The 15,000-nt window shown below is 43.6% G+C and overlaps 1 protein-coding gene across 3 annotated transcripts in view; it reads right to left on the bottom strand.

Annotated features, from left to right (window-relative positions):
• NTRK2 (neurotrophic receptor tyrosine kinase 2) overlaps positions 1 to 15,000 on the bottom strand; it is a 234,705-nt gene that overhangs the window by 55,769 nt on the left and 163,936 nt on the right. For all 3 annotated transcript variants that reach the window (XM_083186343.1, XM_083186332.1, XM_083186338.1), the window contains one exon: positions 5,483 to 5,613. In XM_083186343.1, coding sequence (XP_083042469.1) covers positions 5,483 to 5,613 — 131 coding nt within the window. The remainder of the gene's footprint in view (positions 1 to 5,482; positions 5,614 to 15,000) is intronic.

Below are 15,000 nucleotides of genomic sequence, written 5' to 3'. Positions count from 1 at the left end.
CTCTCTGTATATATATATATATATATATATATATATATATATATATATATGTATTTATATATATTTTTTAATTATTTTATTTATTTACAGTTTCTTATATAGCGCAGCAGATTCCGTTGCGCTTTACAATAGTAGACAGTGATAAAACAAACTGCGTAACGACAGGCAGACTTGGAGGTAGGAGGGTCCTGCTGCAAGCTTATAATCTATAGGGATATAGGACTGAAATACAAGGACAGGCATCAGTAATAGCATAGCACCAAGTTACAAGTACAGGAGGGAAGCTAGATAATACATAAGTGCCTCAGAGGGTTATGCATGTAGTACTTAAATATGATAGGCTTGCCTGAAGAGGTGAGTTTTCAGGGAACACTTGAAAGATTGGAGGCTAGTGAAGAGTATCATTGTCCGTGGAAGGGCATTCCATAGGATGGGAGCAGCCCAATGAAAGTCCTGTAATAGTGAATGGGAGCTGGTGATCCGTGCAGAAGAGAGACACAGATCTTGTGCAGAGCGGAGTGGTCGAGATGGGAGATATTTTGTGATAAGTAAGGAGATATAAGCTGGTGCAGTATGGTTAATTGCTTATATGCGAGTAGAAGTGTTTTATATTGAATACGGTAAGATACAGGCAACCAATGAAGGGACTGGCAGAGCGGATCAGCAGACGATGAGTGTCTTGCAAGGAAGATCAACCTAGCCGCAGCATTTAAAATGGATTGCAGTGGCGAGAGTCTGTTCTTGGGAAGACCAGTTAGGAGACTATTGAAATAATCAATGCGGGATATAATGAGTGCATGGATAAGAGATTGGGTAGTGTCTTGTGTGAGATAGAGTCGTATTTTGGATATGTTTTTTAGATGCATGTAACATTATTTGGAGACATATTGAATATGGGGAAGAAAGGACAGTTCAGAGTCGAGGATTGTGGATTGTCGAGTTGTCAACAGTGATGGAGATGTTAGGATGGTAACTGTTCTTAGTTGGCGGGAATATAAGTAATTCTGTTTTGGAAATATTAAGTTTGAGTTGGCGAGAAGACATCCAAGATGAGATGGCAGAGAGACATTCAGAGACTCGGCCCAAAACCACTGGTGACAACTCTGGGGTTGATAGATAGATTTGAGTATCATCCGCATATAAGTGATACTGAAATCCAAAAGAGCTGATTAGTTTGCCAAGAGAGGAAGTATAGATTGAGAAAAGCAGAGGACCTAAAACTGAGGCTTGCGGAACTCCAACTGACAGAGGTAGTGAAGAGGAAGTAGAGTCAGAGAAGCGAACACTGAAAGAGCGTTCAGATAGGTTATATGTGAACCAGGAAAGGGGTGTATCATTAAGACCTTGGGAGTGTATTGTTTGTAAGAGAAGAGTGTGATCCACAGTATCAAATGCAGCAGAAAGATCTAGGAGAATAAGTAATGAGTAATGGCCTTTAGACTTAGCAGTTACCAGATCATTCAGCACTTTATTGCTGTCTCAGTGGAGTGTTGAGAGCGAAAGCCTAAAGCAGGTCTAATAGGGTGTGAGAGTTAAGAAAGTCTGTGAGATGAGAGTAGACAAGTCTCTCCAGTAGCTTGGAGAGGCATGGGAGCTGAGATAGGACAATAGTTAGAGAGAGAGTTACAGGTCAGAATTGAATTTTTTCAGAATGGGAGTAATCACTGCATGTTTGAGCAGAGAAGGAAAAGTACCAGTAGCAAGAGAGATTGCAGATTTTAGTTAAGGTTGGAATAAGCACAGGAGATTTTTAATGACTTGTGCAGGTAAAGGATCAAGAGGCAAGGTGGGCTCAAATGATGAGAAAGTGCCAGAGGGTTCAGGTGGGGAGGAAAGAGGGTTAGAGGTTGTGGAGCATACCATTTCATCTCGGATGTTATCAGTCTTGTCCTTAAAGTAGGAGGCAAGTTCTTGTGCACTGATGGTAGCCGGTGGGGGAGGAGGGGGAGGGTACAGAAGAGACTTAAATGTGTTAAAAAGTCGCTTAGGGTTGGTGGCATGAGAAGAGATGAGAGATTGGTAGTATGTTTGTTTGGCAGTGTCCAAAGCATTGCAGTAGGAGTGATAGCTAGTCTTATATGTGAGGAAATCAGTCATACTACGAGATTTACGCCATTGGCGTTCTACTTTGCGTGACTGATTTCGTAGTTGTCTTGTTGTTTTGGAGTGCCACGGTTGGCATCTAAGCCTACGTGGGGTGTAATGGGTAGCTGGAGCCACTCCATCAAGGGCTGTTTCAAGAGTTGTTGCAGGGAGGTGGAAAGTTGTGGAAAATTAATAGCATTAGTATTTCTGCGGGTTAGGGTAGGCTTGCATGATTTCAGTGTCAGTGAGCTTGGGGTAATGGAGGAGAGATAATATATAAATATTACTGTTGGATTAAAGGACCATTTTAAAACAAGCCTGTGGAGTGCTACCTTTCCTTTCTGTATAAATATACTGTATATGTACACTTTTGTGTGTGTGTGTGTGTGTGTGTGTGTATCTTATAGGTGCTGTACATTTACATAGAACACAAACGTAGAACTAAACCATAAGTAAAAAAGCACAATAGAAGAAACCTCGATCTGTGTTTGTAAGTAGACTTCAAAGCTGTTAGAGTTGCTAGGCAACCAGAACAAGAGAAGAAGCCATAGAGGCCAATATGAAGGGGGGAGGAGGGGCAGTGAAACTGATGTGTCGATCATTTCACATTGAAAAACATGTTACCTCCCACTCAGTCTATTTTCTTCAAATTATCCATTCAATTAAAATCATGGGTTATGTGATGTTATGCTCTAAAAATGTGCACTACCCTACAGAAAATGGATAGAGGGAAAGGTACAATTATAACGTGCATTAATATGTTGTAAAATAAATCTCTTTGAAGAGAGGACACATACTGTAAATAATACAAACACTTAAAAATACCTCTTGAAACATCAGCTATACTTCCAGTAATTGATTCCAAACGGTTAAAGAACAGTAACGGTCATATGTAAATAAATATATAAATGCAGATTGAAAAAAAAAATTGTAGAACATTGTACATTGTCAAACTCTTTAAAAAAACATGTGATCTACATTCAGCATCCAGTTTGCAAATGTAATTAAACACCTATAGGGGAGATATACCAAACCTCTGAGAGAGAAAAAATTAAGATGTTCAAAGCAACCAATCTTCTGTCATTTCATAGACCAGTGGTTCCCAAACTGGGGTGCCTCGGGACACTTGCAGGGGTGCCTTGGGTTGGTGGACCAGGATCAATTCATATTATTTATGGTCAATGTACAAGGCAAAACCAGTGCTTGTGGCTGCCAATCATAATATATGTGGACAAACAGAAGCAAATCCTGTCCCTCACAACATAACTGTGACATATAAACACAATGCACTTAATTTTATATAAGGGGTGCCTTGAAAATATTTTGATGCTCTAGGGTGCCGTGATTCAAAAAAGTTTGGGAACCACTGTCATAGACTGTGCTAGACAAATTACAATTAGAAGTGAATTGGTTACATTGGCCAACTTTTCCATTTTAACTCTCTCCAAAGCCTGATACAAATGTAACTATCTCTGCACATCAGCCCCACCTGCAGTGCACATGGTTTTGTCTATTTGAGAATAAAAGGTTTTTTGCAATCAAGTCTGAAATAGGCCCAATGTTAATTAAGTTTTGATTGTATAGCAAGTAAGGCTGTGTACACACGGGGCAATTTTGTCTAATATTGCGGGCAATATGGTCGCTGAGCGACCATATTGCCCGCGATGGGAGTGTGCACCGGCGATATATCGCCGGGTGCGCGCTCCCGTTTTCTCCCTCGTAATGATCGCTGGTCACAGGAACATGCTCCTGCGACCAGCTGATTTCCACTGCCGGGCTCTCCCGGCAGTTTCTTTTTCATCAGCGACCATCTCTGGTCACTGATGCAAACGGGACACTGAGCGATATATCCGCTTATCGTGAGCGATATATTGCTCGATATATCGCTCGGCGATATATCCCCCAGTGTGTAAGGGGCTTAAGTCAAAATTGTTTTGTTATAGAGTTACACACTATTTCCCCCTAGCTGTTGACACGGAAGCAGTATGAAATCCCGGTGGTCGGGATCCCGGCGTTCAAAATCCCGACGCCAGAATCCCGACGGCCGAAATCCCGACAAGTGGGGGACGTGGATCGCCCCCCTTGCGGGCTCGCTGCGCTCGCCACGCAGCGGGCCCGGTGCCTCGCTACGCTCGGCACACTAATTTATTCTCCCTCCAGGGGTGTTGTGGACACCCCAGGAGGGAGAAAGTGTCGGGATTTCGGCGGTCGGGATTCCGGCGTCGGGATTCTGAACGCCGGGATCCCGACCGCTGGGATTTTAACTGCATCCCGTTGACACACTGACAGGGGGGATACAAGGTCGGAAGGATCCAAGGAAATGATTGTGCAGTACATAGAAAGGAGCAGGGCTCCAGGAACTAATGCATAGGTTCAAACTCCTGCACTCAGGGCTGCTATCAGCAATTTTGTGACCCCAGGACTGACAGAATAGGCAGGACCCCCTCTCGAACCCCGGCATGCCCGCTGAGACCTCCGGTGTGGGAAATGTGAACTTTGTTTATAACATATTATACTTGATAGACTCCAGTCCTGGACCCCTTTTCTGTCCAGGGCTGTGATTGGAGTCCTTGCAGTCCCACCCTGATGGCAGCCCTGCCAGCATTTACTGAATAAGAGAAGGCTACAGCATACCTCCCAACATGACCCTCTCCAGTAGGGACACATTGCTCTGCTCCTGCACTTCCCTCTCATGTATGATTACCATCACCTGTGTTCAAGCACCTTTCTTATCAATTAAACTGTTCAACATAGATGCGGGTAATCATGCATTAAGAAGAAACTGCAGGAGCAGAGCATTGTGTCCCTCCTGGTGAGGGTCATGTTGGGAGGTATGCTACAGTACATTAGGCCCTTAGGGGAAGATGTATCATGCTTCAAAAGGTGATAACATGTAGAGAGATAAACAGCCAACCAAACATCTCCTATCTGCAATATTACAGGCTGGGTTTAAATAATGACAGGTAGGAGCTGATTGGCTGTTTTTTTTATCACTCTCCACTTTACCACATTTTGATGCTTGATAAATCTGGCCCTGAGAAATAGTCCTGTTACTTAAAACATGACGGAAACTACTGTTCTACATGTGTAAGTGTACCTGCATAGGCCTATACATTGAGGGGCTTTAGGAAATCTGCCCCACCTGCAGTGCACATGGTTTTGCCCATTTTGAGAACAAATTTGTACTGTGATCAGATCTGAATAAGGGCCAATATACATTGTACAGTATTAATTAATTCATGTTGAAATCATGAGAAAGTTACTGTAATCACAAATGTTTTCACATAATAATACTAACTGTAATTAATAATATTGTACTAATATGCTGAGAAGCTAATACCATATTATACAGTATATATATATATATGAATGGAAACAAGGTATTAACTAATATTACCTTTACTGCCACAAGTATTTTGTCCTGCTCGGGGTATAGGTTATAGCATTCTGCAAGAAACACTTTTCCAAATGCCCCTTCTCCCAATTCTCTCTTCAAGACAATATTGTGCCTCTTTATATGTTGGACAACTGAAATGGAAAGAAAAAAAAATGAGACTCTCATAAAATAGAGGAAACACAAATTATACTTGTACTGCACGTCAGACAACAAAACAACAAAATATTATCTATACCAGGGTTCCTAAAACTGTTTTGCTCTGGGACCCCATCAAACAATACAAATCATGACAGGACCCCAGCAAGTTATTACAGAAGGTCATCACATAACATGTGTAGTCAGCAGACAGCACATACATGGCAGCATTGTGGAGGCACAAAATGATGGGAGGAGTCTAAAATAACAGACAATTCAACAGATTTTTCAGACTCCTTGAATTAGTGACTGAGAATAGAAAAGTCATCAGCCTGATGGTCAGCAACATGGAGTCGTGATCCTATGCTGAGAAGGTCGGGAGCCACTTTGGGGTCAGGACCCACAGTTTGAGAACCGCTGATCTATACCATCAGACATAGGGGAGGATGTATCAAGCCTTGAAGAGAGAGATACAGTAAAGTACCATCCAGCCAGCTCCTATCATGTCATAGCAAATTACATTTAGGAGCTGATTGGATGGTACTTTATCTCTTTTCAAGCTTTGATACTTCTCCCCCATAGCATCATCCACATCTCAGTAGATACATATTTTATATAACACTGGAAAATAAGTGTGAGTGTGACCCATGCAGGCCACACCCCCGCCCGCACTGCTCTGCTTGAACGGACCGGCGAATAATCAATTTACCGCATCCATTCACCCCAAAGAGCCTGCACATGTGCATAAATGTTTATGCACATGCGCACAAACAAAACATCGCTCCATTTTGTGGATTGGGGACAACTGGAAACTGTATTCATTTTGCCTTTATTGGAAAACTCAGCTACATCTTTGAAGAAAGCTAAGAACTGGGTGGAGGCAAATTGGAGCTTGGGAAAGAAGTTATGGATAATACTAAATGTATTTTAAGGATCGTAGTTAATAATTCTAAAAACAAAGTCCTAACATCTATGACAAGGTAATTTAGCAAATGTCCCCATTACTCACAATGCTGCTCAGGAAAGATCATGCTGTAATCACAATCACAATCTCTGTTTTAGGACACATATATTCCTGTCTGTTTATTTGGCTTGGGTAGCATGACTGGGATTAGTGAAAGCAAGTACTGTAAGACGCAAGCTGTATGAAAAGTTAAATAAATAAAAGCTATAGACTTCAATTTGACTTTCTCAAGATAACACATACTGTAAATAGAAAAATACAGTTTATAACCTTGATGGCTAACCTTGACACTCCAGCTGTTGTTGAACTACACATCCCAGCATACTCTGCTTCAGTTTTCCTATTTGACCATGTTAAATCTGATGCAGAGCATGCTGGGATGTGTAGTTCAACAACAGCTGGAGTGTCAAGGTTAGTCATCAAGGGTTTATAACATCAATGAATTCAAATTTCAAATGGGGATTCCAAAAATCTATAATTATATCTATAACCAGTTATGTATATACCTACATATATTCTGCTTTATAGAGAACATTAGTACTCTTACATCAGTCTCTGGCCCCCTGTCTCTGTGGGGCAGATGTATTAAGCTTTAACAAGAGATAAATGCAAGGGTGATAAGGAGAGATAAATGTCCAGCCAATCACCTGCTAACTGTCATGTTACAGGCTGTGTTTGAAAAAAGTCAGTAAGGAGCTGATTGGCTGGACGTTTATCTCTCTTTATCACCTTTGCATTTATCTCGTGTTAAGGCTTAATACATCTGCCCCATTGGCACTTATAATCTATGGGCCTCACTCATAGCTATATGTTCAGAGATGTATGCTAATGCCAATACAGCTGTGAATTTATACGCAGTGACTGGGCAACATTATGCAAATGCTGCAGCCACCTAGATTTGTATTGCGGAACCCACATGTGGCTTTGCAAGACCGGGTTGCGTACAAAGACGTAGTGTCGAATGCAGACCAGTCACTTTATAATAAACCCTGATTAAGCCTTACCCCCACACTTGAGGTCTACCTCCCACTTCTGGGCATTGAGGTTAGATACATAGGCAGTAATGCAGGATAGCTGCAATAGATCATGACTTCATTAAATTACTAGCTGGCGACTGCAGGCTATGATGCCAGGGCTTGAGAATTCAAGACTCAGGTTCCACGTGAGGGAATCACCCATAGTATGCTGGGCTGTGTGACAGTAAGAGGGTGGTCCTGCAGTGCTCTGTGTTATGGGTTGTGTGGGGCTGTAGGTTATATAGAAGAGTGGGTGTGGGGTAGCATCTATAAGCAATAAGCATCATGTAGTCACCTTTATTTTTGAAGAAGGGGAAGCCCTGTATGTGAAGAGTCACCTAAAAAATAGGGGTCGGGTTAGGCAGTGCCGAAGCTAAGAGGTCTGCATTGAGAGAGATACCCCCTTCAGAAGACAAAAGGGGGAATACTACTTGGCTGTGCCAGGCCTTCATTGAGCAGGCAGTGTGCAGTGGAGAGAGCTTCCGAACAGTGCGCCTCTACAGCAGGCCAGCAAGAAATCTTGTTAAATGACACCCGTGTGAGAGGGTGAGTGTTTCTATTTGATGCATAGTGATGAATCCCTAGTTAATAGCCCCCTGTGTAGTGACCCATGGTGAGGGAGGGGTTTGTACAAGATGACAGAGAGGCTAGAGCTGAGTCCCATGGAAGAGTATAGAATTAACTGTATAATGGTTGCCCACGTTTTCCAGGAGGGATGAGGCCAGAGTCTGCATAGCTATATGCATATTTCCTGGTTCACAAGCTGCCAAGTACCAGCCAGGCTGCGTAGGCCTCAGCTTATGCAGCCTGGCTAAATCTGCAACCATCACAACTGATGCTTGTGATGGTGATCCGAGGCAGTACCTATAGATGCTGCACTCAGACCGCAATGCAATGTACAGTAGGAGGTGTCTGCAGCATTTGCGTCTGGTGGACAGCATTACAAAGCCGCTTGTGTTCATTTCTGCAATTCCTGAATAAGGTCCTTAATACTTAGCAGCCACAAATGAGTGTTGATCATCAAAACAGTGCCGCTGCTATTAATGCATAGGTCACTGAAACATGGAACTTGTTCTATATGGTTTTTTGGAATAACAATCAGTGGAGCATTTTAGAGGTATTTTATGATAAGCCTGAAAAGTTATATATACCTGCAAACGTATAATATAACCTGCACCAAATGGCTAGATCAGCTGACCAGAAAATGAATCTAAGGAAGAGTGCATTATAACTAAAGACCAATTAGAAAAGTCATTTTACAAATGTTTAATACAACAAATTTCAGCCAGGGCTCCATGATTGTTGATTTGAATGCTGCTGGCTACATGGCTACACAGGTACTTTGGGCCTGATTCAGACACGTTCAGCGTTCTTTCACTGCCTAACGAGCAAGTAAACGCCGCCCGCCGGGGGGACAAATGCCTGCCCCCCTTTGCTGATGGAATGCCCGCGCCTGCATGCGAATGGATGTGTATACTTACACACCCATTCGCATGCAGGCATATGGGCGAAAAGTCATTTGACGGTCGGCGACCATTAAATGTTTTTTTTTCCTGTTCGAAATAAAAGCCTGTCTAGGCTAACTTTTCTTTGGCTCGGAGATGTCCAAATTCAGGGCGAGCTCTGACGTCATGTGCAGGCTTCGACCCGCCTGCGTTCGCTTGGGGATGTCCATCTTTTTCTGGGGGCACCCAGCGTTTTTGTGGGTATGCCCAGGAAGCGCTGGCCATTCTTATGCAACAGTCCCCTCCCCGCCCACCCGCTGTGGTAATGCCTCGGCGAGTGTAATACTCGCCAAAGGCGTTCACACAGAGGTTCTGCACATGCGTATTTTCGCTGATACGCATATGCAGACCGGGATCATCGGTCCCCGCAGCGAATTTGCAGAGGACAGATCAAACCCGAATCACCCCCTTTGTGCTGTTTAGGCAAAAACTTTCCTAAACGTCTTTAAATCTGTGCGGTCTACTTTACATCAAATTAGAATTTAGTTTGTATTCTGAAATGATACAGGATTGCCTTCCTGTTTTGCATGCACGAATGTGGTATAGTAATTAACAAGCATGTTTTGCATCAGTTCCTAAAAAAAAGTGTTTCCTTTGAACAATGAATGCTGTTACCACAAGCACAGAGCCATTATACTGCCACAGAAATATGTTCTTTATAATCTCAATAATTTAAACTTCATGTTTTTATTTTAATCATAAACATTAAAGGAACATTTCAAAATGATCATTGAATGGTTGTGAAAGGAAATGGTTTACCACAAAAGAAGTAGCCGAGGTAAATGCCATAATGTGGTGCTGTGGTTTCTGTTATATATGACATTGGGGACATGCGGTATATTACATCTATGTGTGCAACATTGGACATGACATACATTCATTTCTCTGTGTCAGAAAACGAGAGAGCAGGTTTCATTCAAAGATTTTACTGATTTATATACAGGAGACTTGTTCATGTACAGTACATGTTTCTTTATATATTAAACTTTATACTGAAAACCTATCTCACTTTGCTATCATACAGTGATGTCACTACTTTTCTTTTATGAGGTAAGCAGCAGTCTGAGACATGGATGCGATAAGGAGGCAAAAGACAAATATCACTGGTGCTAAAGATTGTCCTAAGGCAGGCATGTCCAAAGTTAGGCCAGGGGGCCAATTGTGGCCCGTGCTGTCTTTTTAAGTGGCCCGCAGCCTCCAGCTGGAAGTGGGCAGAGCATCAGATGTGGGAAGCACAGCACAGGACACTGAAGGTGGGGCCCCGCGAGCGCACCTTTACCTTGCTGTCTGCTGCAGTGAGGAGGTGCCGGCCGCCACAGTCAGATGTGTTTGGCGTCCTACCCCTGCTACTGCAATTGTATATCACCCTACTCCACATTCACAGTGACAGCAGTGTATGGAGAGGGGGGCAGCAAGGGGGAAGCTTGCTCCCGTAACACGCAGAGTGGAGGAGGGCAGCAGCGGGAGCCCAAGCATCTCCTGTCCTTGCAGTGCCTGCTTTGCCTCTCCGATCTCTGGCTCACACAAGGGGCTGGGAAACATACAGAGAAGGGAGTGGGCAAAGTTGGGGACATACAGTGAAGGAGGGTCAGGCTGGGGGACATACAGTGAATGGGGACAGAGTTGGGTACATAGTGAATAGGAGTCATACAGTGAAGGAGGGTCAGGCTTGGGGACATACAATGAATGGTGGGACATACAGTGAAGGAGGGGCAGGCTGGGGAACATACAGTGAATGGGGGCAGAGTGGGGGACCATTCTGATGTGATTAATAATTCAAAGAATGTCAGGCCACCAGAAATTTACACATTTACAAATCTGGCCCTTGTCGCAAAAAGTTTGGACACCCCTGTCCTAAGGGAACCTTAGGTGTTGAATTTCAGCATGTTCAGGCACATAGGAAAGGAGATAGCTGAAAATAATAATACCCCTTTGTTCAGATTGCAAATGCCGGGTCACACACGGGTTTTGGACACGGGTCCAACTCGAGAGCGATGCAGCATTTGCGAGGTGAAGGACCCAGGTTATCCATTCACACAGCCCAGCATCCCTGGTAAAATCCTGGATTTTTCAAAAGGCCCTTTTACACTGAACAGTGACCTGGGTGGACCCGGCAACAACCCCAGTCAGACCCGAGTTATTTGTGCGGTATTAAAGGGATATAAGGGATATAAGGGGTATTGGGCGATCTGGGCACAATATTAGCATTTACTTCACCTGGATGCAGCGGCAGCTCCTACCTTATTGTAGGAGGGGGCATGCCAATGGCCACAATGCTGGCACCCCCCACCGCCCCTGCTCTCCCTTGCCCCAACTGCAGTCCTGGTGCCTGTACAGATGACAGGCAATGGGACTGGCACATGCACAGTATCGATCTCAGTACAGCTTCTATGGGCTGCTTCGGCTGCTGACCATAGAAGCAAAACAATGGTCCCAGTAGCTGTACAATGCAGATGACAGGCACTGGGACTGGTGCAAGCTAGTATCGGCCTCAGTACTGTGCATGTGCATACCCCAGGTTCTGTGGGCTGCTTTTGCTGCAGCCCAAAGCAGCCAAAGAGGCAGCCCAGGAGGGAGGGTACACTCCCAATGGGTCTGTCTTGGGTGACTGGCAGGTCTGACTTCCAATAGGTAGTCAATGCCAGAGACAGTGAAGCCAGTGCAGTCTTACACGACTGTCGGGCCGGCATTCTCGGCAGAACGGGCCCGACTGCTTCTAAAATTGGGTCCGTTCAGTCAGGAAAGACAGCATTGAAAGGCACCCGCCGCTATTTCCACCGTCGGAAATAGTGGCAGGGGATTGAATACCCCCCTAAGGCTTAAGGGATCATTTCTAGTGATAATATATTCAACCTCTGCATTCGGAGACAACTGGGGTCTTTTCACATTAATAAATAAAACCTATAACTTGTACTTGAAATTTTACAATATATGTGGGTTTAAAGTATTTATGGTACTTATGTATTATCTGGGCTCCCATGTTAAATGCACCCCATTTTTTCATACCCCTACTATCCAACTACGCATGGAGTTGAATATATATAGTGTGGCGAGCGCAGCGAGCCACCGTGCCCGAAGCGTGGCGAGCGCAGTGAGCCCCGCGCAGGGACGCGGCCTCATAAGAAAAACGGGAGTCCAGATATTACATAAGTACCGTATTTATACACATCATTTATTCATAATAAACTATGTTTAGAAAATGAGCAATTTATTGAAGGCTGCTTAAGAACTCTTTTAGGTTCCTAAATGTCCTAATTACAAAACAAAGGCACTAAAAAGAGCAAGCTGGCAGGACCTAACGTAAAAATAATCTAAAAGAACATAGCAAAATGTGAACACACCCAATACTAGATAGGCACTAAAATGTTATTTTAATTTAATCACCTGCTTATATACACTTTCCCAGCAATAAAATCCATATGCAAGAGAAATATGCAAATTTTGGCATCTATGATAATGGCAAATTCAATTCATGTACTTTCCCTGAGGGCTAAGCTATTCGTACTTCAACCACAGTGAATATAGGACAATCAATTAAACTCTTAAAACAACTATATCCCAGTAACTGGACATATAAATCCCACTCAGCCAATAGTGTGTCATACTGTACTCACATAGAAGAGTACTGCGAAGCTGGCAGAGCTGACTAATTAGAAGCAATTAATTTTATGGTGATAGTGAAACATATGTATTATATTCTATAAAAGCCTAATAGATGTCACAGTAAATCATACAAGATTCCCTTTCTTATGTACTTTTCTCTGTAATGCTGGACTACTAGGAATGTGTGACTCAACATAAATGTCCCTCTAGGCTTTCCTTAGAAAAGCTATTCTAGTATATGAAAGCTTTATTTTCAGCAACCATAAATCTGTACTATTTCTTAAAATAATATTAGAATCCTAATGCATTTAAAAAAAAAACATGCAAGCTGTAAGGAAGTCTTTCTTTGGGTGGAAAACATTAGAAGGTGTGAAAATACTACCTAAAGAAATGTTATTAGTGTGAATCAATCTAATTTCTCACCCTCTCACTGTCTTTTTCTGCTTTATATCATATATTATATACAGGAGGAGAAGGCGGCACATCACAGTGGTATACGTCCCGGGGCCTTAAGATAAGCTCCCTGGCAAGGAGACATAAGTGCAGGATACAGAAGCTGTGACACAAGGGTAACACACACTGTCACAAAAGTGGTCGGCAACGTTCTGATGTTTAATGTACATCATTATCAGGCATTGTGACAGTGTGTATTATCAGACCACTTTTGTGACAGTGTTTATTACTCTGGACTGTCCCCAGTGGGGGGGGGGGGGGGGTTTACCGGCAGACAGAGAGCCGGGTCCATTTATTAACCAGAGGGCACACATATGGACAGCCAGCTGGCGCGATACATTTAATTTGCAACAATTTACAGCCCTTGACCCTAGCAAGCGATGCAGCCATGCTTTGGGGCACCTCACATAATCGGGGTTGGCAGTCCCCATTGACACCCCCTCCCTGTTGCTGTGCCTGTATATATATAAAAATATTGTCTTTTAATCAAAGCAGAAGCAGTTGCCAGGGCTCCTTTTAAAGACAAGGTAGACAAGTAGGAGTGTCATTTGTCTGTCAGTCTGGGAGGGGGGAGGAGCCTAGGGTATATAAGGTATGTCAGGGCCATTTGTCTGTACGGCCGATGCCATACTAGGTGACTTGTAGCAAAAGAGACAGGGCTGTGAACATCTTAATGTGAAATGATTACTGGTCTGTGTCTGTCCAGATAAAATAAAACTGGGGTGAAGAAGTCCAGAGTTAAGGCCCCCATCCACTAGTGCAGTTTGGGTCCTTTTAATCTGATTCCGAGGCATCGGGCACAAATCACATATGTTGAACGTCCGATTCCGATCTGATGAGCAGTTGGATCAGAGCAGGAAATCGTCACTGCTGCACTAAGGATCCATCAGATCTCACAGCTGGGAATGGGATTGCATGCAAAAGTACCGAATGCGACATTTCACATGTGATCCTGCTGTCTGGGACTAGGGTGGCCCATCCTGGGATCAACAGAATCCCAGGATTTGGCCCCAAAATATTCAACATTTCAATCCCAGGATTGGAGTATGTAATCCCAGAATTTCGAGATTAGACTGTGCATGAGCAGTGTAATGTAGGGCAGCGTCTGAGCACCCGCTGCTGTCGGCCCTGCTCCCAGCAGCACGTCCATGTAAGTAAATATGGGTGGTGGGGGGGGGGGGGGTGGACGACACACCTGCTAACTGGAGATGCCAATCCTGGGCAGGGCCGGTGCTAGGGTGTTTGGCGCCCTCCTGCGAAATATAAATTTGCGCCCTTGCAGCAAAAAAAAAAAAAAGAGCTTGATTTTACAAGAAGCATGGCCACACAATAGTACCCATGTTTCATATTAAACCACACAGTAGCACAATCTAATTTACAATTCACCTTCCACCGCCCCCTCCCAGCAGGCAGAGCGAGAGTTGGTAATAGCATGTTTGGTGCACTTTACAAATTAAAAAATTTTTCCCCATGGCCAAACACCACATAGAAATAGTGCGTGCCGTAGGCACGCGGCAAAATCGAGGGGGTGTGGTATAAAAAAAACTAGCATGGCCACACAATAGTACCCCCAGTCACATTACACAACCATTCACGTTAACCTCACCTAGTGACCCATATTCATGTCACACCTCCCATAGTGACCCATATTTACGTTATAACTAACAGTGACACATTGACATTACACAACATGTCGTGACCCATTTGAACATTACACAATAAGTAGTGACCCATATTCACGTTACACGACACGTAGTGACCCATATTCATGCTACAGAAAATGTAGTGACCCTTATTCACATTACACAAGACACGTAGTGACACATATTCTCTTTACACCAC

Source organism: Crinia signifera, chromosome 1 (genome assembly GCF_055691185.1).
Source record: "Crinia signifera chromosome 1, ASM5569118v1, whole genome shotgun sequence".
NCBI classification, from domain to species: domain Eukaryota; kingdom Metazoa; phylum Chordata; class Amphibia; order Anura; family Myobatrachidae; genus Crinia; species Crinia signifera.
This window is presented reverse-complemented; position numbering and strand designations above follow the sequence as displayed.